Here is a 23,962-nt window from a genome sequence, read left to right as displayed (position 1 = left end):
AAATAAAAAGAAAAACATTACCTCTAATCTACCTCGAAATTTACTTTAAAAAAAAAAAAAAACAAAATACGTAAAATATATTTCATAATTTAACATATTACCATGGAACAAAAAATATATCTAATAATTAAAATTACAAAATAAATATTAGAAAATATCAATAAAAAAATATTACGTAAATAAAAAAATCCTCAAATCAAAATAGTCTTTGCTTTCGTTTGAGTGAAAGTTATTGATTAGCATTTTAAATAATCGATTGCTTAATTTTTTAACAAAACAAAAAGTAAAAAAATTCGAAAAAAAAATATCACAATAAAACAAGAGAGTATTTTTCTATTGAAAAAAAAAATTTATTTATTTATAAAAAAATAATACAGAAAAATATTGAATTAAGATAAATTAATTATCATCGTCGATTTAATAAAAAATAAAATTTTTTTTTTATAAACTTTTTAATGTCCATATTAATTGCGTCCAATTTGATCAACTTGGCTTTGAAGATTGTTGATAACTTCAGCTGGTACTTCATCTCCAAATAGTTCAAATAAATTAATTTTTTGATCACCTGGAATTGATTCACGAGCAGCAATTTCAATACCTTCTTGTACATTTTGAATTTTAGCATCTTTTGGTATGAGATATGTACTTTGAGCTTGTCTTATAGCTTCATTACTGAATGCTTGTCCTTCTTTTTGTGGAAATGCAACAACAGCACACAGTACCATTGCAAATACAACAAGAAACTTCATCTATTAAATATAAAATTAAATTATTATTACAAACATTTATAAACTACTTGATAGTTAAAAAAAAAAAATGCTCGTTTTGTTTTTTTACTTACGATTATTTAGTGGTTACAGTCAACTTCGTCGCAAGAGACTAAGCGAAATGAAGAAAGTCATCTTGCTTTTATACTGAATTTTATACAAAGTGGGAATTATATTTTGTAGCTGATTTAACCACGTGTCATCCTCTTACTCTGATCACATTTTAGAGAAGGGATTCGTCGACCCCAATTGCCAAACCAACATATAATTTACCAAATTAATTTTTAAATATTATTTTAATTTTCGTTTATCCTCTTTTTTTTTCAAGGGCTACCTTTTATTTATTATAAATAATTATTTTAATTTTTTCTCAAGTAGAAAATTGATAATTTTGTTTATTTTTCATTTTTAAAAAATACAAATTAACAAACGAGACTAGACAGCTACCGCATCTTAAACCAATTTCTTATAATGATTATTTTTTATTTTATTTGTTGTTTTTTTTTTAATTACAGAAAGTTAAAAATTTTATAATTTTAGTTTACAAATTGTCTTTTAAATTTAAAATTCTATATATATATATATAATTTTTTTGTTTTAAAAAACTACAATTAATTAATTGGCAATCAGAATTTTTAACTATCAAATAAGTTGATATTTTAATTTGTAAAAAATACTAAATAGATTAATAATTTAATTTTTTATATACGTATTTAAAATTATTTTTTAGTTAATTTTAATAAATAATTTCAAGATGATTAAATATATTAATAATTCTTATAGAAAAAAAAAAAAAAAATCTTTTATTTAAATTGTTAAATGTCAAATAATTCAAGGTTTTATTTTATTCGTGAAAATTTGATAATGTTTATTTAGACACACAAAAAAAAAAAAAAAAAAAAAGAAAGTCCAAAATAACTAAAAAAAAATACGAGATATTATTTTAAAATACAGCCTCGAATGATCAGGGCTTCTATCACACACTTCGAGGACGACATAATAATTAAATATTAAACATTATTGTCCGTTTTGAAATCTAATTAATTTACCTAATAATAAATTGGACAGAATTTTATGAATTTATTTGTATTTAAAATTTTGTGATTTAATTATTAAATGTTTATTGTTTTTTTTTTTTTTTTATCTACTAAACTCCAAGAGGGGTTTGGCAATGCCTTCAGTGTAGGCTTTATGGACTGCTTCACAGACAAACTTGTACTGACTCTATAAAAAATCACGAAAAAAAAATATTGTATTAATAAAATTACCTAAAGATTAATTAACTAACAAAAAAAAAGAAAAAAACTTACAGCATTTTGTATCATCATTGCTCTTTGATCTCTCATAGATCTAACAATATCAAGTGGATAAACTGGTTGATTAGCTTCAATTAAACACAATGCTGTTTCCATAAGAACAAGTACACCAGTTCTTCCAATACCAGCTGAACAATGTACAACTGCTGGTTCAACCATTCCAGTTCTAGCTGATCTAACTGTTTCAGTAAATTTAGTAAATTGTCGCCAATCACTTGGTACACCATGATCAGGCCATCCACAATATTGCATATGTGTTATATCTCTTTCTTCACCTGTATTAATATCTCTTAATATAAATTCACGAAATACAAAATAATCATCTGTTTTTTCTGATGTTGATATTAATGTTAAATTTCTAAATGTTAATGTTTCATTAATATTTGGCCAATATTGATGACATTTTGTTCTACCACGTTCAACAAGTGTTGTTAACATAACAACAAGTGTTGAACCAGCTTCAAGTATCATTTGCCAAAAATCAGCAACAGTTGATGATAATGGTCCTTGTGTTGCAATATAACGATTTATAATACCAGAACCAGGTATTTCCATATTAACATAATTTGCATTAATATAATCACTATTAATACAACCCATTAATATAACACGTGTTACATCATATGGTGATATATCACGATATCTATTTTTATTTTGGTTTTCTGCCTTTTTAGATTCTAATGATGCTAATTCAGGATTTTTTCTATATAATTGTTCATATTGTGCAATTAATGCACCACTTGCAAGACCATCAGCAAGTAATAACATTGATTGTGCAAGTGCATCTGAACCAACAGCAGCATGTGGTGCATCAGGAACATAACGATATGGTGGTTCTTCTTCAGATATTTCATCATTACCAGTTAATGCATTGTATAATGCATTTGGACGTACTGTTAAACATAATTCACCATTTCCTGTATCACGTGATTGTCGTATTAAATTAACAACATGTTCATGTAACATTCCACTGACATCAATACCATTTATGTATACAACTTGATCGCCTTCATTTAACTTTGGATAACAACGATCAGCTGGTGTATTTGGTGCTACACGTGATACCAAAATTGGCATATCAAGGTCCAGTCCACCTTTCACATTAAAACCAAAACGACCTTGTTCATCTGGTGTTAAACGAATTGTTACTAAACCATCCTCAACTATCTAAATTTTTTTTTTTTAAATAAAACTCATTAGTATCTATTTTATTTATATTTTTTTCATACAAGTATATATATTTAAGTTTATTTACCTGTGGAGCTGGAGAACTTGTTGGTTCACTGTAATCAGGAAGATCATAAATATTACGCTCGATAACTGAATCATCATCAACGTAACTTATTATACGTGATCCTAATACTGGTGAAAATGCTCCACCTCCTTGTGAATGTGGACGATTTATTTCATCTCTGTAAGAAAAATTACATCAATTTTGATTGAATAGTATTGTGAGACGCTAAAATTTTATAAATATAATAAATATACTAACTCGTCACTTGGATTTCCTTCACCCCAAGCTGGTCGTGGTTCTCTAGATCCCAATGATTGTACTTTATTATCATATGGTCGTGGTGGACGAGCTGGTGCTAATGCAATTTTACCTTTTTCTTCTGGTACAGGTAATTGATTAACACCATGAATTAATTTTTTACTTGGTGAACGTATAAATGTTCTTTCAACACGTGCACGATGTTTACCATCTTCAACTGTTTGAAATTCTGTACGTCCAGAATACGTGAAACGACTACTGAGTGTTAATGGAAAACGTCGTGGACGTAATTTTGGACTGTGAAGACGGAAAAATGTATGATGCTCAACGCATGCTTTCCATAAATTTTTTGAACTACGATATGTTTGCATATTGAAGCCTACCATAGCTTCAGTAACTTCAAGCTGCTAAAAAAATATAAATTAAAATTAACAATCAATTTAATTTACTGTTAGATTAATCAATTATATTTACCTCTTCTCTCCGTAATTGAATGAAAAATTGTTTTCTTTTAAATGATATTTTAACAATTTTCGACCAAGAAAATACATTTATTCTTTTGTTATTAAAAAATACAACGAGGCCATTTGATGTAACACCAAGTTGAATTTCTCTATTAGTAACATCCTGAAAAATTTATATCAAATATTAATAAATAATTATTGTAATTAAATTATTATTATTATTAGCTTTAAATAATGTTTATGATAAATTTTATATTTTTCTTTTTCACACTAACAATAGTATACATGCATACCCTTGCCTTGTGCAATTCCACTCCATACATTTCATGACGTTTTACATGATCTAAAAAATTATATTCAGCATCTGCTGGTAGTTGTCCTCTGTAATTAAAATTAAATTTATTAATTAACGAATGAATTAAGCTTAATAAACTAAATAATAATTGAGAATTAATTTATTTACTTGTGTAATTTGTGTAATTCACATATTTTTTTTTCCATTTCTTCAGTTTGTCCAGGTAAAAGTTGAAGTTTTGATAAATAGCCTGGACCATGTTCATCAGAATGATAATCACCCAATTCAGCTTGATATATTTAACAAAAAAAATCAATTATAAAATTTATTTAAATTGTAAGTAGCCTTATAATAAAAAAAACTTACATTGAACAGTATAACTTGCAATAATACAAGCAAGATTCATTGGAAGTTGAAGTCTATCCTGTAAAATATCTCTTCTTATTTGTAAATAAAATTGATATCTTGTATATTCTTCTTGAAGTTTACTGGGATCAGAAACATAAAATTTAACACGAAAGAAAAATTGTCCACCTATAAAAATAAAATAAAATTCTCATTGTAATTAGAAAAGTAATTTAATAATTAAAATTTTAGTTTTAAAAGAATGATCTTTACCCTTACTTCGTATTTGCTTTTTGACTGTTTTCGCTGGATCTAGCCATCGCTATAAATAAACAATATAAAAAAAAATTAATTTACAAATATTTTTCTTTAGTATTAGAAAAATATAAATACCATAATGTCAATGTTTGAAGATGTTGAAGGACTACCACTATTGCTTTCAGCATACTGAAGACCAAAATAATCCTTTTCAATAAGTTCTAAATGTTGAAAAACTAAATCCAGCAACACTTGTCCTTTAGCTCGTTTCTAAAATAATAATTGCATTATGATTATTTATTTTTTTTTAAATTATTGATTAAATATATTTTTATATTTTTTACATCAAGCTGAAATGTATGTTGAGTATCATCGAGGAAGACAACAGTTGCTGCAAGTGTTTTAATTCTTCTATCTCGCGCCAGCTCGGCTCCTCGAACGTGGTAGCTCCCACTGGAGCCACTCAGCGCTCGACGTGATACACTTTCAATCATATCAACAATCTGAAGGTGTTTCAACCACCTCCATCTCATGTACCAATTGTTTTGTTGAATACCTAAACATCAAAAAAAAAACATTATTACTATTACAAACACTCTAATTATCAAAATAAATATATCATTTAAAATTTACATTCCATTTGTGATTTAATTAATAAAAAATATATTATTTATTCAATTTTAACATGGATAATATGACACTTTATTATTAAAACTATTTAAAACACACAATTATGTAACTCAAGTTTGTAAATATTTGGCATTGCTGCCAGATTTTAATACGTGATATTCTCAAAATAGTTTAACTCAAACAAAAAAAAATAATTTAACACATTTTTTAAAATTTATAAAAACATATTTATTTTAAATTTAATTATTTATAATTATTAATAAATTAAATGCTAATTATAAAAAAAAAATAAACAAAAATTAATTGTTTAAAAAAAAGTTTTTTAAATAGAAATATTTTTTTTTTTGTTTCTCAGTTGATTTTATACTTGTTTAACAATTGAGACAAATTTAATTGATGTTAATTGTATCTAAAGCTCGTTGATGAATCTAAATTGACTAAAAAAAAAAAAAATTACACTCTATATTTTTTTTTATTATTATTTATTCACCGGCGTCAAAAAAAAAAAAAAAAAAAAGCACGCTCTAACAATTGTGCGTCAAACAATTATACTTACATTTTTTATAATTTCCCAAATTATTTAAAAAAACAATCAATAATTATTTAATAATAATAATAAAATTGAGTGTTTATCATTGGTTATTAAATAGCTTTCACAAACGTCATATGGATTTTAAAAAATATGAATGAATGAAAAAATTTTTGAGAGAGCTACACAACGCCAACAACCACTATGCTAATTGACTACTGTCACACACTTTTTGTGTTTAATAAACACACTTGTTTTATTTTATTAACAATAACATTTTTATTATTATCAACTAATTTGGCACCTGTCAATTAACACCATAGCTTATATATTCAATAACAATAATGAGTAATAAACCAAAACAAAAGAATATATGTTTTTATTGTTCAAAGAATTACATGGACTATTGTTGGATGGATCAACTTGTTCAACATTGTTCAATTACACACACACACATACACATTTAAAAAAAAAAATCGAAGAAAAGAGTGCGCCATTTTTTATTTCACTTTTGTCGATATTAGAGTATTTTTTATTATCATTTTGAGGGAGAGAAAGAGAGGGAGAGATTCTCTCTTTTGCTCTCTTCTTTAAGATAAAAAACAAATAGATAAGCAAAAATGGCGACAGCAACAATGAGTGAAATTGAATTACAAAAAGAAATATTTGATAAAATATCAAATAATGATACAATTGGATTAAAAACATTGTTAAGTTCATTTAAAGTTAAAATACAATGTGTTGATGAGCATGGTATGAGTCCACTTCAGTATGCTTGTTTCAAGGGTAACAAAGAAATAGCACAGATGCTTCTTGATCAGGTTAGAATAAAACAAAACAATAATAATATATAGGTATATTGTTTTTATTGTTGATATATTATTAACTGTTTTTATTTATTATAAAATAGGGAGCAGATGTTAATTTTTGTCAACATGAACATGCATATACTGCATTACATTTTGGTGCATTAAGTGGTGATGCTGATTTGTGCAATTTATTAATGAGCCATGGTGCTAAAATAACAAGTAAAAATAGTGTTGGAAGAACAGCAGCACAAATGGCTGCATTTGTTGGTAATCATAGTTGTGTATCAGTTATTAATAATTATATACCAATTGCTGATATTGATTACTATATTAAACCACAAGGTTTACGTACTGAACCAATGTTACCACCTCATCTTGCTGATTCATTTCATAAATTTATCATGCAAGTTAATGTTCATCCAGTTAGAATAGCAATGACACTTCAAAAATGTCTTGGGCTTGTTGATAATCTTGAAAAGGTATTGTAAATTTTTTATTTTATTATTGATGAATTTTAGAAATTTTACAAGTAGATTAATTTATTTTATTTTTACGCAATTATTACGATCAAAGATAGCTGTTGTTTTTGTTGTATTTTATAGACTCAATACATATAAATAAATATACAGATTGATAAAGAAATGAAAAAATTCTATGAATCAAATTTTCAATTATTTTTTGATAAAAAAAAACTAGGTAATTGTGAAGATAGCTATGAAAAAGTTGAAAAAAATATAAATATATTTTTTGGCCGAGTATTTTTTTATTAAAATTAAATTGAGTCATGAAATTTATCCTTTTTTTTTTTTTGTTTTGATATTTCTTCGAGAGTTTTACGGTGATGTACGACAGTGTTGTGTGATGTGAAAAAAAAAATACGAGATTATAACAGACTGCTCCAATTTTCAAGGTGCATAACGTGTCAAAATAAAAAAATAAATAAATTATCATTTTATAATTTTACAATCAAATTAATCAGCTTCGAAATTTTACTTTACATTAAATTACATAATTTCCATTAGATTTTTTTTGCATTTATTTATCAACGTTAATAAATAATTGAGTTTATTTTAAATAAAAATCTTGCAGTCTACATTTTATACTAGACTAACAAATGTTCTATAATTTCTATTTTTTTAATATTTAAAATAGTTGATTTGTATTGAATTATTGTATTTTTAATTTTTAAAGATTCATAAAGTTTTGGAGTCAATGAGACAAAGAGAAATGACACGTGGTGCTGATACAAATGAAGTAATGGCATTTAAATATCATTATTTATCATGTGTCGTACAAGAAGTTATAAAATGTCAAAAATTACTTGAAGCAAGAAAAAATGATAATAATTTACAAAATGATAAAATAAAAACAACAGATCCAATTGAATTTTTTATTCGTAAATTATTAAAACATAATTCAAAAAATGATATTAAAACATTAAATTTTAAACCAGAATATCAAGAATTATTTTTACGTGAAACAGTACGTGAATTTCCATTTAGAGAAAGTACAATATTTCGTCAAATGGTTGCAACACTTGCTGGTACTGATCCACCATCAGCATCATCAGTTGTATCAGCAGCAATAAATGGACAACGTGCATTTGTTGAATTATCACAAATGTGTGTTACATGTGGTGAAGATAAAGCTAATAAAAAATGTAGTAAATGTAAAGCTGTACAATATTGTGATCGTGAGTGTCAACGATTACATTGGTTTTTACATAAAAAAGAATGTACAAGACTTGAACAACCATCAATTGTACAAACAAATAACACAAAAATTATTGATGCTGATGATAAAATTAAAATTGCCGATGCAATTAAACATGAAATTGATAATTTAACAATAAAGTAATGTACAAATTTATCATTTTAATTAGTTCAATTATTATTTGTAATTATTTTTTGTTTTTCATTCTCATTTTTTTTTTTATCTTTGCATTTAATTAATAATTAAAAAATTATTATTTATATTTATTTAATTTTACCAATTTTCATTGGATATATTATTTATTTATATTAAATTTTCTGAAAGTTTAATAACAGAGTTATCAAGAATGAATGATAATCGTCCAAAAGATCCAAAAAAAAAAAAAAATTATTAACTTTCACCGGACCTCGAACGACAGTTTGGTCCGATGATCAATACGTTACAAAAGTGTGTGAAAGTATTTTAAACTCTTTACTTATTATATTATTCCAAAAAAAAAACAAATTTAATTTTTCAATTATTATTATTTTGTTAATTTAAAAAATACATACTTTTTTTTTTTGTTTAATGGACCAAAGAAGAAATAAATAAATTTAAAAAATATATAGAAAATAATTCAACAATATTATGTTGTTAATAAAAAAATAAATAAAAATAAAAACAAAGTGAAAATATTTAAAAATAATAATAAAAAAAGAAACGGTACTTGAGTATAATATTTTAAAACAAAAAAAAGTATTTCCGAATGTTGAAGGAAGAGTAAAAGGAAACAGTAAAATAAAAAAAAAAAAAAATATGAATTGAACTGGCGGGGGCAATGAGGCACAATGACGATAATAAAATTGGCGAATCTTTAGTCAACGAATCAAGCGTATCGAGTTAGCATCATCGGTGTAATTAATTTGTTTTCTAAATTAAAAAAAAAAAAAAAAATGAATAAACTAAATTTAATATTAATAATTATATTTATTAAAAATTCAATTTGTATGAATCAAATATCTCCATTGGAAGCACAATTATCAAAATTAGCTAAAGGACCAATTCAAGATGCAATTGACAGTGGTGCTGCAAATGATTATAAAAAAGAAGATTGTACATGGAGAAGAGGTGATGATAAAGATTTATGTCCTGATCCAGATATACATATTTATCTTTATACACCGGGTGATGATAATATAACAAGAAGAGAATTAAAGAGTTCTGATTCATCAGATTGGCTACAACGTGATTATGATCCAACACGTGAAAATATTATTTTAATTCATGGCTATGCAGGTAAAATACAAACAATCAATTTAATTTATATTTAATTGTCAAATCTGTATATAATATTTTTATTTGTTTATTTATTTTTAAGGTGGTGATGATTCATTGCCAATAACTGTACTACGTGATGCATATTTAAAAAATTCAAGTTACAATATATTTTTAATTGATTGGGGTGCATTATCAAGTAGTCCATGTTATCCGGCAGCAGTTGCAAATCTTCGTCCTGTTGCACGTTGTTTATCACAATCATTAACAACACTACGTCATTTAGGTCTTTTAATATCACGTACAACATGTGTTGGTCATTCACTTGGTGCTCATTTATGTGGTATTATGGCAAATTATTTATTATTTCGTATGCATAAAATTATTGGTTTAGATCCGGCACGTCCATTAGTACGTCCTGGTCTTGTTAATCGTCTTGATAGTGGTGATGCTGATTTTGTACAAGTTATACATACAAATGCTGGTTATTATGGTGAAATTGGAAGACTTGGACATGTTGATGTTTGTATTAATGGTGGTAAAATACAACCATTTTGTGAAAATAAAACAAATAAACAATTATGTTCACATGTATGGGCTGTTTGTTTTATGGCACAAAGTATTAATAATCCATATGAACAATTAATTGCTGAACCATGCTCAAGAAGATGTCCATCTGGACCAAGAATTAATAGTCGTCCTGGTGAAGCACTTGTATTAGGACAACATACACCATTTGGATCACGTGGATCATTTTGTTTTAACGGTTTAAATACACCATATTGTCCGGAATATTCTATTTATAGTATTGGTGATCAACGATGTTGTCTTTAAATATTTTTAATTTTACATTCAATGCAGTCAATTAATCAATATTCATAACACATTACGGCATAAACAATTATGTCATTATATGGACAAACAAAACAAATAACGGAGACGTTTTTTTTTTTTATTTAATCCGTTATTTAATTTAAAAAAAAAAAAAACCTAGCAAATATATTTAAAATAGTTAGGTCCTTGACTTGGTCTAGTCATCTGTTTGCAGGTGTAAAATATCTCAAGTTGACTCGGGCACCTGTCTCTTTCCACTTACTTACATTGGAATTTTCATTTTAATAAAAAAAATAGAATTCAACTTTGTTGCTTTATTAATATTCAAGGTACTTTATATAATAGCAGTGTTTTTTTTTTTCTTTTTTTTTATTTTCATTTATAAATTACAGTTATTAATTATTTATTATACATTTTTTTTTTCTTTTTGCAATGGACGTTGATAATGTGAATGTAATCAATGGAAAATATATTGGAAGCCTTGCTCAACGAGCCATTAATAAAAAAAAAACTACTATCAATTAATAAAATATTTATAATTAAAATTTATGGAAAAAAAAAAATAAGATAAATATTAAAAATATCTTGACATTGAAATATTTGATAAATTAAGAGGTAAAAAAATATTTGTATTATAATTTGTATTAATTTGGTTAATTAATTTTTGATTATTTAATATTAATTGTGATTGATAATTATCACAATTTTTTAATAATTGTAAATTTTTTTTTTCATCAATCCATGGCCTGTGTAACTTTACTGGACGTTCATTATCAAAATTATTAATACGTTTATTATTTTCATTATATTCTAAATTTGATGATAAATTATTAATTTTATTATCTTGATTTTTTAATTTTTTTTTACAACGTCCTTGACCAGCTAGGCGAAATCCTTTTGCAAATGGATTATTATTTATCTTTAATTTTGTTATATTTTCATTCTAAAAAAAAAAACAAAATTATATTTAATTAATTACATAAAATAATTATTAAGATAATAATTATTATAATTTAATTACCTGATATGCAGTAACAGCAATGAATTGTGTCTCATTCAATGTAAATGACATTGATGGTTGAGAAAAAAAATCATTTGTTAAACATAAATCATTACTTGATGATTTAACTATCCAAATTCTTGTAACATATTTATGCATTGATGTAAGAACAATCTAAAAAACAAAGAATAAAATAGTCATTAATAATTAAACACTTAAAAAAAAATTAAACTAGATAAATGTTTAGATTTAAATTTAAATTAAAAAAAACAAAAAATATGTAATAACGACAATCTAAATATTAATAATAATAATTAATAAATAAAAAAATAATGATATTTTTACTGACATTTTCATTGTGATCAATGACATTGTTTGTTAATTTAAGCTTATTAAAATTGACAACAGTCTGTCTCATCCACTGAAAGCCAGTTGCTGGACTGTCTGGATGAAGATAAAGACGACGATGAATTGGCGACTGGGGTTCAGCGGCGCCAGAATTTGTCCAGCCCCTATTTGTTTCTTCTTCAATATTATTAACTGATGCCCCATGACCACCCATGTATTTGTAACGTCTCTCTGATGCCAATGATATTTCCAAAAAAACACAGTAACGTGAATTTACGTCTAGACCATCAATTTTAATTTGTACCGATGGAAACATTCGTCTGGAAAAAAAAAATTTAATAATAAATTCATTTAATATTGTTTTATAAGTATAATTTAATAATTTTTAAATTATTTTTTATTTATTTTTAAGATATCATCATGATGATAATAAGATCAGAGAAAAAAAAAGGTCGTCCACTTGCACCTCCTTCGTGTGTGAAATATTGTCGGCATATTTTTTTTTGAAGATTTTAGCGTCAAGTAGGTTGAGGCGCCTTTCTGACGCGACAAAAAAAAATAAAAGAAATAAAATATATATACAGACATACAAAACATCCATTAGAGTGATGTTTACAAGACTTTTAAACTGTTTTTGAGACACCACTTGAATGATTTTTATATATCACGCAAGTTTTTCTTAAAATTTAAAAAATTTCTTTGGACAATTTTCAGACACTAAAAATGAATTGTTTCTTATCTTAAATAACATAATTAATTAAGACAATTGAACATATTAAGAAGAGTATAAATTAACAGATCAAAAAATGTTTATTTTATTTTTTTATTATTTATAATTAGTTTTTAACATACCGGCCAAGTTTTGTGATAATCATTTCCGTTGTTTCTTCATTAAAATTTTTCCACAATTCTTTATTTGATAATTGAACTGTCACTTGAGAATCAATATGTGTTGATGATCCTGATAATTGTCCAATAGCTGTTTAAAAAAAATTATTTATTACAAGTTTTTTAATTGATAAATTTCATTTTTCTTTTAAATTAATTTAAACAATTTTTTTTATAATATTGATATATTTACCTGGTGGATAATTTAGTAATCCAAAATTATGTTGTGTAAAATCCATATTAACAAAACTTTTTTTTTTAATATAAATAACAAAAATATAAATAAATAAAAAGATAAAAAAAAAAAAAAGAAAAAAAGTCAGTCTTGATTCTCTTCGAATGACGGTTCGAGCTTAACTGAAGAAAATAAGAAATTTTAATGGGTAAATATGAGACGTCGGCACTCATCAAGCAATTTCAAAGTCAGCAGGGATTTTTTAAAATAAAAGGGCTTTTCGTGTGATGATTGTCTATTTCTCATTGGTTCGAAAAACCACATGTGGTTAAAATCTTCGCGCCTCACAATGCTATTCGTCGAAAGATTTTCACATAAATTCACTTTTCATTTTATCACACACACAGACAATTTTAAAACTCTATATAATCATAAAATTTTTATAAATATTTTTTTCTCAATATTATAAAATTTAATTTTTAAATTATTATTTTACATAATTTTAATAATTTTTTTAAATTTTATTTTATAAACATTTTTAAATATTTATTATTCAGGTTGTATGTCAATTGAACTTTTTTTTTTTCCAATTAATTGATTAGAAATTGTTGGTTTTATTATAATTTTTCAATAGCTAATTGTAGTTTTTTTTTTTTTTCATTAGTCCAATGATAATAACAACAATTACAACAGATATTTTTTTGATATTAAATTAATCATCAAGTTGCATTATAAATTTATAAAATCAATCAAATTTTTGAGAATCTTTTTTTTAATAAAAATTGATGTAATTTGTCTTACACAGATGAAATAAATCGTCCACATTCACAAGGAGGTGAAGCATTTTCACCAGTTTTAGGATCACTTATAATAAGTTACCTCGATGATGATTCAGTTATCGAGCGTAATATTTATCATTTGGCTTTTAATGATTCTTGAGTTCCAGAAATGTTTTAAACACATTTGTGTTTATATATTTTTTGGCCCTTGAGATTTGATTGTTTAGATAATATGGCGAGCAGGAAGTATCTGCTTGTGTTTCTAGGCTCACCACACACGAGATAAGTATCCCGTAGAATAACAAAAAAAAATATATAATAACACAGAAAAACGTGTTAAACGTACGAAAAAAGGATGATAGTGTTTATAAAAATAAAAAGAATACAATTTTTTTTTCTTGTTTTTCCAGGTTTCGTACTTTATATATCGCTGATGAAAACATTTATTTATCATCATTACAACAAAGTTCAAAATTCATCACATTTATTAAATTGTTTTTTTTTTTCATGAAGTTTACGATTTTTAGTATAAAAAAAAAAAGATAAAGATAAATCATAATATATATATATAATTTTTTTTTCACTTCAAAATTTCTCGGGGTTCGTAATTTCGAATAACTATTATTTTTACAATTAATATATAATTTTAATTATTAATATTTTTTCTTTCAAATTGTTATTGCAAAATTGTTATAAAAATACAAATAAAATTATAAAAAAAAAAAAAAAAAAACAAATCCAGCAAACGGCAGTGTAAAATAAAGAACAAAAAACATTAATTATTTTTTTTTCTATCTACATGAACTATCAACAATAAAAAAAAAATGCTATAATAATAATAGTGTTTTTTTGAAAAAGATTTGGATAATTAATTCATTCATTTGATATATTGAGCAATGAAAATTTGAAATTATATTTAAAATACATATTAATTGTCTAATAAAACTCGGGAGTAGATGGTCAATAATAGTTCTAGTAATTATAAATATTTGATTATTATTTTTACTAGTTTTATATAATATATTTTTGTTAATATTGAACCCCGAGATTTGTATTATTTCTCACGTGAGAAGTGTATCATCAAGTTCTTCAATTTTTCCTTCTGGTTGTGATAAAGCTTTACGTAAAACTTTGCTGACAACATCAGCAAGTGATTCACGTGCACCAGTATCAAGAAGAGCCATGTATCGCTGTATGAAAAAAAAAATAAAAAAAAAACAATTAATTAACATCAAAGGTAATTATAAATATAAATAAATAAATAAATTACCTGATGTTCTTCATCTCCTTGTCGAAGTCTCAATACAGCAATAAGTGCAAGTTCACTATTAGCTTTGACATATCCATTTTTTTCTTTAGTACCATTAACAAGCATTGGTAATAATGCCTTTAAAAAGTCCAAGCTCATTTTATCAGCTGTAACATTTCTTGCAATATGTGTACATACTCTTGCTAGTAATTGTTTAACTTCATTATTACTGTTATTCATTGTTCTAACAAATGGTTGTATTATTGTAACAGGAATAGTTTTATTATCATTCATTATATATTGGAATAAATAACCACATGAACGTATACCATTCATGACAATTTGTGGTTTATCAGATGTTAAATAACTCAATATAACACGACATATTTTTTCTTGATGTTTTTCATTACCAGCATTCCATAATATACTTGATCCTTCTTTTAATGCAACAAATAATGCTGCTGATCTACCATGTTTTAATGTCCAATCAGTATTATTATCAATGTGTAATAAATTTTCATTACATGCTTGTAATAATTGTTCTGGTGTTAACCAACGTATTAATGCACCATAACATCCAGCACTTGATATTCGTGTAATATCTTCTTGATGACCAAGCATTGTTGACATAAATAAAAATATTTGTTTTCTCATTGGTTCAGTCATTTTATCACCAGCTGGTGTTAATATACCTCTCATAGCATGTAACATTGTTTCTCTTATTGATGGATCATCAGCATTTTTAATTCCCATATGTAATTCAGAAAATAATGGATCAACTCTTGTATGTATAACAATTAAATTACTCAATGCTAATGCTGCTTTAAGTCTAACTTGTCTATTTGTATCATTTAATGCTTTTAAAAATGTTGTTTGTAATTGTGGAAGAAATTGTTTTAACATAATACCAACTTTACCAAGTAATATTGCAAGTGTTTCTAATACAGCTGCTTTAACACTCCATGTAAAACGATCACCTAATATTCTAATTAATGGACCAGTAATATGTACAACACTTGGTTGTAATGCTGATGGTGATGTTAATTTAATAATTTCACCAAGACCTTGTGTTGCTTGTTCTTTAGCTTCTGGTAAACCATTTAATATAGCTTCTCTAAATATTGGTAATATTGGTGTTATACCTTTTGGTAAACAAAAACCAGGTAATAATTCTTGTCCTTTTAAATCAGATACAGCAAAACGTACTGCTTGACGTATATCACCAAGATGATTAATTTGTTGTTCTGAATCAAGTGTTTTTGTTACAGCTGATAATGCATCCCATGATTTTTGTAATACATCTTTATCATCATCAGTAAATAAATGTATTAAACCACGTAATAATTGTGGTACATATTGTGAATAATCAGCACGTGTATCACGACAAAATGAACATAATAATGTTGCAGCACCACGTCTACGTGTAACATCATCAGATTTTGTTGCTTCCATTAATTGATCCATAATAATTCTAACACCAACATCATCAATAACAGATAATACAACTGTTTGACAATATTCAAGTTCTTGTAATTCATTTGTACTACCTTGTGCACTTGATAATGCTGTTAATAATGCTGGTAATATTTTATTTAAAAATCTTGTTAATGCTTCACCAGCAACACTTGCTAATATTGATAATGCTTTTGTATTAACTGGTGGTGTTGTTAATTGTGGTACTAAATATGGTAATACAGCACGTGATTTAATAGCCATAACTTGACGTAAACCATCAAGTGTATTTTCAGCAATTTCTTGATCTGTTGAATTTAATTGATTTAACATTGATGGTAATATATCATCTAATGCACGTACACCAACAGTTGAATGTAATGAATCAAATGTTTTAGCAGCTGCTTGACGTACTTCTGGTAATGGATCACATAGAGCTTTTCTAACAGTTGGTACTAAACTATTAACAAATGTTAATACCATATCTTTACTTGTACTTGCCATTATTTCAGATAAACCAATACAAACACCTTGTCTTTGATCTGGTTGATCTGATTGTAATCCTCTTTCTAATATTGGTATTATTTCTGGTAATACACGTTCACCTAATTTTCTAACAAGATCACCAAGTGTTCTTGCAGCAACTTGACGTTTATCATAACTTGTACTTGCTAAACAACCCAATAATAAACTAAATAATGTTGGTAATATTTCACGTAATGTTCTTGGTGTATTTGTAACAACAACTTTCCATACATGTAATGCTGCTTGACGTACCATTAATGCAACATCTGATCTACCCATATATAAACCAGCTAATACACGATTTCTTCTTTCACCACCTAATGATTTAATAATAGCATGATGTGATTGTTCAGTACCAAAATTATCATCTTCACTTGCTGTTTCAGTTGACATTTTACCAGATACACCAGATATACGATATAATAAATCACCTAATAATTGTACTGATGAATATCTTATTCTCCAATTATCATCAAATAAACCTTTTTCTAATTCTGGTAATAATAACATTATTGCTGAATCAGCATATAATGTTACAATTCTTTGTCCAGCACGTAATGCTGTTTCACGTACATATTCATTTTCATCAGCTAATGCTTTTAATATTGGATTTATAATTTGTCCAATATATGGTGTAAATTCACTTGTAAATGCACTTGGCATATAAATAAACATCATAATATATCCATCTTTAACATGTGGTGCAATATCAGTACGTTCAGCAGTACTTATTATTTCAGGCATTAATTTATGTAATTTTTCAACACCTAAACCACGTACAACTTCTGATAAACCTTGTGCAGCACCAGAACGATCAACAGATGATGTTTCAGATGTTAATGTTTGCATAAGCCATGGTAATAAATCTTCAAAACTTGATTCACCCATACCACGTACCATAGCACCAAGTGCCCTAGCTGAGACACTTCTAACCTCGGGTACTGGATCTAATAAACTTGTTTTTAAACCTGGTATTATTGTTGGTAAATATGGTGTTAAATCTTTTTGATCAGTTAATGAATACATATTTCCAATAATTTGTGCAGCCATTTTTCTTGTTTCAGTTGAACGATCCATAAATGCACGTTGTACAACTGGCATTATTAATGCTAATGATGGTGCATCAATAAAATGTACAAATTGTGTATCTAATAATGTTTGTAAACATGTTGCTGTTTTACGTGATGGATCTTGTAATGCTTTTAATAATACTGGTACAATTGCTTGAATTTCTGGATTTCTAATAACACTACCAATAACTTTAAGTGCTTCAGCACCAGCTTCTTGTACTTTAATATGTGAATCACTTAATACTTCAATTAATTTTGGTACAATTGATGGTAAACAACTACTTAATTGTTTTGGTGCACAATATGCCATTGCACCAAGTAATTCAACTGAACCAGTTTTAGTACGCCATGAATCTTCTTCTAATGCAGCAAGTAAACTTGGTAATACAAGTTTAACACCATGTGCTGATAATTTTGACATAACAACTCTTGCTGTATCATCTGTTGCTGCTCTAACATATTGTGATGGATCACCAAAACATAATAATAAATGTGGTAATACATGTACAATATATGGTTCAAATAAACGTCCTAACATTGTACATAACATTTCAAATGCAAATAGGGCACCTTCACGTTGACGATAATTTTTTTTATCTTGTATTGCATTTGTTAATGTTGTCATAATATCAAGTTGTTTTAATGCAAGTATACCCATACCTTTTATTATACCAGCAAGACCATATGCAGCACCTTTACGATCACCATATTTATCTGATTTTAATAATTGATCCATTAATTTATCAACAATTTTTGGTGCATCATCTTTTATTGATGGTACAAGATATGGTAAACAATTTGCAACAGCTTCTTGTACTTGTTGTGATGGTGTTGATAATGCTTTAATAAGACGTAATACAATTGGTTTAATACGTGTATCATCTTTATCTAAATGACGTGCTAATGAACCCATTAATATAACAACTGATTGTTTTATTGAATCAAAACTTCCAATTTTAGGTGCTTTATCTAAAAATTCTTCAAATACTGGTAATAATGATGTTATATTTGTTTTACCATGTAAATCAACAGCAGCTAATGCTGCATTTAACATTTCACGACGTACCAATGCATTTCTATCACCTAAACCATTTGATACAAAAAATTGTACTAATGGATGAATTGTTTCTGGTGTCATAAGTGGTGCTAATTGTGTTAATGCTAATGCAACACCTCTTCTTGGTCCCCATATATCAACTGGTTGTTCAACAACTCTACCAAAATCATTTAATTTTGGTGGTATCATTGCTAATTTATCATTATATAATTGTAATAAATTATCAAGTACATCTTTTAATAATTCTGGATTTAATTTTAATAAATCAGCAATTGCAAATGCAACAGCTTGTTGTACAGCTTCATTATCATGACCAACATCATTTATTAATTCATCACATAATATTTCAGCATCAGCAATAAAATTACCAGCATTCCATATTTCATTAGCAAGTGCTTTATTTTCATCAATAATATCAAATTTTTCAATCCATATTCTACGTGTTAATAATAAATATTGTTCATAATTATTTGTTGGTGATGGAAAACTATTTTTAATAATCATTAATGCACGTAATGATGCATCACGTACTGAAGCTAATGAATTTTCAAGTGCTTTTATTAATGAATTAATTTCTTCACTATCAGCTTTAGCTGTACCAGGTATACCACTACCAGAATTTGCAATATCTAAAAATGTTGCAACACTATATGTTTGTACTCTACCATTTGTTTTAGTCATTAGTTCAATAAGTAAATCAAGCATTTGATGACGTGGTAAATATCTTGGATGATTTGAATCTAAATAATTATTATCAACACTATTACCACGTTGTTTTGCATGTTCTTGTATTATTTGTAAACCTTGAATTGTTATTGTTTCATCATTCCAATCAGTTAATGTTTTACTTATAAATGGAAATACATAACAAAATGCTGGTGCTGTTAATAAATTTTTTTCTTTAACAGTATTATTATGTAATAAATTTAATGTTCTTTTTATTGTTATTTCAAGTTCTTCATCTTCCCATGATTGATCTAAATCACATTGTGGTTTTAACTGACGTAATGTAACATGTGCAACAAGTTGTGATAATGGTGATATTTCTGTATTTTCATGTAAATCAATAGCAACAAATTTACGTAAATTTATAAAATAATTTGTTAATATTGGTGCTGCTAATGGTGATTGTAAATTTTTTAATATTACTGGTATTAAATCACGATAATATAATGTTAATTGATATTCATTACCTTTTGATGCAGCATCAAGTATTGACATTGATTTTTCAATTATTTCATTAAGTTCATTTAAACGTTTACGTATTAAATTTTCACGTAAAAATTGTGCTTTAATAGCATCTTCTTGTTTTGTTGTTAATTTTGGTTCTTTTATTTTACCTTCACGTTTTTTTTTTTCATATAATTCACGACGTAATTGTAATTCTTCTTGTTGTTCTTTAAATGAATATGCTTTACTTTCTCTTTTCATATTAATACCATTTAATATATCATTATCATCATTACCAGGTAAAACACTTTTATCATAAAGTTCACCTTCTGGTGTTAAATATGTAAAATATTCATCTTTTGTTACTTTTATTATTTCTTCATTATTTAAATTACATGTTATATTTTTTATTATTTCTGGTAATATTGTTTGTGGTGAAAATTTTATAATTGTTGATAATGCATTATTATAACTTGATGTTGTTTTATAATTATCAATAAATTCACAACGTATTTTTTTATAATATGTATCAATGAATTTTTTCGGTGATAAATCAATATTTTTACATATTTTTTGCCATAAATTATTTGTTGTTTTTATAATTATTGGATTATGAGATGGTAACAATACATCATATGCAAGATCCATTTTTGATATATCATCATTATCATTATCAAATTTAATTGTACAAATTGAAATTAAACCATCAATTAAACAACGACCAATAATACCATCATTATTTGTATTATTTGATACATCATCACATTTTTCTTTGTCATCTTTTTCAATTTTAAATTTACCAATTTCAATAAAACGTGAAAATTCCATGATAATTGATTTTAATTTATCATCATAAGATTTTAAATTAATTAATATTTTATTAATTAATATATCAGAACAACGTCTTCTTGTATCAGAATTTTGACATGTTATACATGTTATAATTGCTCTATAAATACCACCAATAATTTTTTCATTAAATTTATCAGTATAATTATTAATTAAAATTTGACAAAATTCCATTAGATAATAAATTGTATCATCACTACAACTTATTAAAAATTTATCAGTAAAAAATACTTGTTCATCAATTGATGACCATAATATTGTTTGTTTATCATTTTCAACAGTTCCAGTATTAATTAATTTAAGTAACATATTTGCAGCAATAAGTCCTTCAGTAACAATTGGTATTATTGCTGATTGTTGTAATGATTTTGTTATTGTATCACTTAATATTGGTGTTATTATTGTTGAATAAACTTCAGGTTTTGATATTGAAAATAATAATTTAATATATGCTGTTCTAATTGACGGTGTTGAATTTTTAGCTGTCATACCTTTTTTAAATGAATCAATGATATTTTTAGGTACTTGATTGTTAAATTTTTTTGTCCATAAACTCATCATTTCTAATGAATAAATTAGTGTTTTTTCATGTAGCTCTGTATCCAGGACTTTGATAAAATGTGTACATGAATTTTTAGCAATATTTTCAATGTCATTATTGTCAGTACAATTATTATAACTAAAATTACCAGCAGCTTTTAATACTGATAATTTATGATCAACAACTGTTAATTTTCCAGCAGAACCATGATAAATTGAAAATAATGATGTTAATAATTTATCCAATGATGATGAATCAGATATTTTTAATGACAATCGTTTACATGCATCAATTGCTTCATTACGTACATCATCTTCTTTGGAATAAAGATTTGAAAAAAATCCCTTGCTAAGATCTTCACTGTATTTACTTAAATCAATACTTAATCCACTCAATATATGTCCAACTGAACCAATTATTAATTCAGGATTTCTCAACATACCTCTTTGCATTGCTGGTAATAATTGATTTTTAAATTCATCATGTGTTATACGATTTAACAATGGATATGATGCATCAACAACAAATAATTGTGGTTTTTTTTTACAACTTATTGTTAATTTAATAAATGCATCTAGAATTTTTTCTTTAAATGTATCAATTAATATTTCATTATTAATTGTTATGATAAATTTAATTATCAAATTAATCAATACAATTTGTCCATTATTTGACTCCATTTTACTCAATGTATTTGTGTAAATATTTATTATTTTATGATTACTATTTGTCCATAAATTAACAAATAACATATCAAGTTTTTTAGTTAATTTTCTGTCAAGTGATGACAATACTGATGCACTAAGCATTGCTTGTGCTTCAATAAGTTTTTCAAGTTCACTTAAATATTTATCAAATGCATTTGATTTATTGATATTTTCAATAATAAGAGTTGACCATTTTAATGTTGTATATGCTGTTATTGAAGTACTGATACTGTAAATTAAAATTAAAAAAAAAATTATTAATTAATAAAATATAATAATGTAAATAATATTTGCTTACGTTGAAACAACATTTTGATGCCATAATGCTAATTCAACAATGACACTTGTCATTGATTTAATTGTTGCATCTGGTTGATGTTTTAATAATGCAACTATTAAATTTTTAACATATGATTGTGATGCTGAGTCTTTATATCTGTGTAAAGTAAATGACAATACTTTACATATTCCACTGATAATTTTTTCATTAATACCTATTAATCAATAAAATAATATAGTATCATAATTATGAAAAATAATTGTATACTTAATTCATAAGATAAGGAAATATAATTTATAATTATAAATAATGAGTAAAATTTATTTATACCAGGATTTGACAATACTCCAATGACATTTTCCAATATTTCTCGACGTTCATTTTTACTAGCTGTTTGAACACGATTAGGTAAATCCTTGAGGGCCTTCGTTAACTTAATTTTTGAAAAAAAATTATTATTATTTGGTATATTATTTATTGTTTAATTTTAAATAAATAATACCGATTACACGTGATATTGGCTTACCTCGGTATCCGCCATGTTTATGTACAGATTAACAAAATAACCAACAATAAATTGATAAACCGGGTTTTTTATATATTGAAGTTATTATTATTGAATCATTCAAGACCACCGACTCTTTTTTTTTTTTTATTTTAGATTTAATTATTATTATTATTATAGTGTTGGTAATAATAGTTTCTGTGTTACCTTTTGGCTGCCATGTCATTTTTTCAAATTTTTAAAATACATCGCATTTTCTTTTCTTCGTTCACTGTGTTTATCGCCGTCTTATGTTTTTACTTTTCTCTTTGTCTATCTCCACCAATTGTTTAGAAAATCGAAACTGAATAATAATTTTCATAAAAAAAAAAAAAAAAAATCGTCTAAATTATTGTTAAAGAATTGAAAAAGATCCTAGATTTTGGGAAGATATTGACATGATAGTTGCAGCTAAAAAGAAAACTTTAAAGTATTTTTTTTTTTGTTATTAGGACTGATTGATAAACATATAATTGAATGAACGTAGTTTATGAGTTGATTATTATTTATTTTTCTCTGAATAATTGCTTATGGAAAATTAATACTGGTTATATTATTTTACAGTTGTATTAACGATAATACGCCAGATTTAATAAGTTCTTAATTTTTTTATACAAATAAG

At 25.6% G+C, this 23,962-nt stretch overlaps 6 protein-coding genes across 11 annotated transcripts; 2 read left to right on the top strand and 4 right to left on the bottom strand.

Moving 5' to 3' along the window:
• Positions 1–328: 328 nt before the first annotated feature.
• On the bottom strand, positions 329–1,003 carry LOC122857363. Its single transcript, XM_044159488.1, has 2 exons — positions 842–1,003; positions 329–749 (listed from the first exon to the last, which is right to left on the bottom strand). Exon 2 carries the CDS (start codon positions 747–749, stop codon positions 465–467), a length of 285 nt encoding a protein of 94 aa, XP_044015423.1. The 5' UTR covers positions 842–1,003; the 3' UTR covers positions 329–464.
• Positions 1,004–1,386: 383 nt separating this feature from the next.
• Positions 1,387–6,537, bottom strand: LOC122857276 (tyrosine-protein phosphatase non-receptor type 4). Of its 5 annotated transcripts, none has more exons than XM_044159363.1 (12): positions 6,124–6,537; positions 5,282–5,493; positions 5,073–5,207; positions 4,953–5,001; positions 4,701–4,868; positions 4,503–4,623; positions 4,333–4,420; positions 4,050–4,202; positions 3,576–3,982; positions 3,339–3,495; positions 2,078–3,250; positions 1,387–1,991 (listed from the first exon to the last, which is right to left on the bottom strand). In XM_044159363.1, the coding sequence occupies exons 2-12, from the start codon at positions 5,468–5,470 to the stop codon at positions 1,908–1,910; spliced, it is 2,724 nt and encodes a 907-aa protein (XP_044015298.1). In that variant the 5' UTR covers positions 5,471–5,493; positions 6,124–6,537; the 3' UTR covers positions 1,387–1,907. The 5 variants fall into 5 exon arrangements, with proteins under 5 accessions (XP_044015298.1, XP_044015299.1, XP_044015301.1 ...); XM_044159364.1 differs by having other exon boundaries at positions 3,576–3,979; XM_044159366.1 differs by having other exon boundaries at positions 4,339–4,420.
• A 126-nt stretch (positions 6,538–6,663) lies between these two features.
• Positions 6,664–9,606, top strand: LOC122857306 (ankyrin repeat and MYND domain-containing protein 2). 2 transcript variants are annotated; one of them, XM_044159412.1, is made up of 4 exons: positions 6,664–6,917; positions 7,007–7,172; positions 7,248–7,384; positions 8,097–9,606. In XM_044159412.1, exons 1-4 carry the CDS (start codon positions 6,717–6,719, stop codon positions 8,760–8,762), a joined length of 1,170 nt encoding a protein of 389 aa, XP_044015347.1. In that variant the 5' UTR covers positions 6,664–6,716; the 3' UTR covers positions 8,763–9,606. The 2 variants fall into 2 exon arrangements, with proteins under 2 accessions (XP_044015347.1, XP_044015346.1); XM_044159411.1 differs by having other exon boundaries at positions 7,007–7,384.
• LOC122857313 (phospholipase A1 member A-like) lies at positions 9,440–11,192 on the top strand. The gene is made up of 2 exons (XM_044159421.1): positions 9,440–9,893; positions 9,976–11,192. Exons 1-2 carry the CDS (start codon positions 9,551–9,553, stop codon positions 10,704–10,706), a joined length of 1,074 nt encoding a protein of 357 aa, XP_044015356.1. The 5' UTR covers positions 9,440–9,550; the 3' UTR covers positions 10,707–11,192.
• Positions 11,031–13,240, bottom strand: LOC122856276 (T-box transcription factor TBX3-like). The gene is made up of 6 exons (XM_044157971.1): positions 13,136–13,240; positions 12,907–13,033; positions 12,056–12,374; positions 11,728–11,880; positions 11,345–11,649; positions 11,031–11,067 (listed from the first exon to the last, which is right to left on the bottom strand). Exons 1-6 carry the CDS (start codon positions 13,179–13,181, stop codon positions 11,031–11,033), a joined length of 987 nt encoding a protein of 328 aa, XP_044013906.1. The 5' UTR covers positions 13,182–13,240.
• Positions 13,241–13,626: 386 nt separating this feature from the next.
• On the bottom strand, positions 13,627–23,415 carry LOC122857266 (eIF-2-alpha kinase activator GCN1). The gene is made up of 5 exons (XM_044159346.1): positions 23,323–23,415; positions 23,127–23,229; positions 22,815–23,010; positions 15,167–22,745; positions 13,627–15,086 (listed from the first exon to the last, which is right to left on the bottom strand). Exons 1-5 carry the CDS (start codon positions 23,335–23,337, stop codon positions 14,958–14,960), a joined length of 8,022 nt encoding a protein of 2,673 aa, XP_044015281.1. The 5' UTR covers positions 23,338–23,415; the 3' UTR covers positions 13,627–14,957.
• Positions 23,416–23,962: the final 547 nt, after the last annotated feature.

This window comes from Aphidius gifuensis, linkage group LG5, assembly GCF_014905175.1.
Source record: "Aphidius gifuensis isolate YNYX2018 linkage group LG5, ASM1490517v1, whole genome shotgun sequence".
Classification (NCBI taxonomy): domain Eukaryota; kingdom Metazoa; phylum Arthropoda; class Insecta; order Hymenoptera; family Braconidae; genus Aphidius; species Aphidius gifuensis.
The sequence above is the reverse complement of the archived record's forward strand: the minus strand, read 5'-3'. Positions and strand labels throughout refer to the sequence as shown.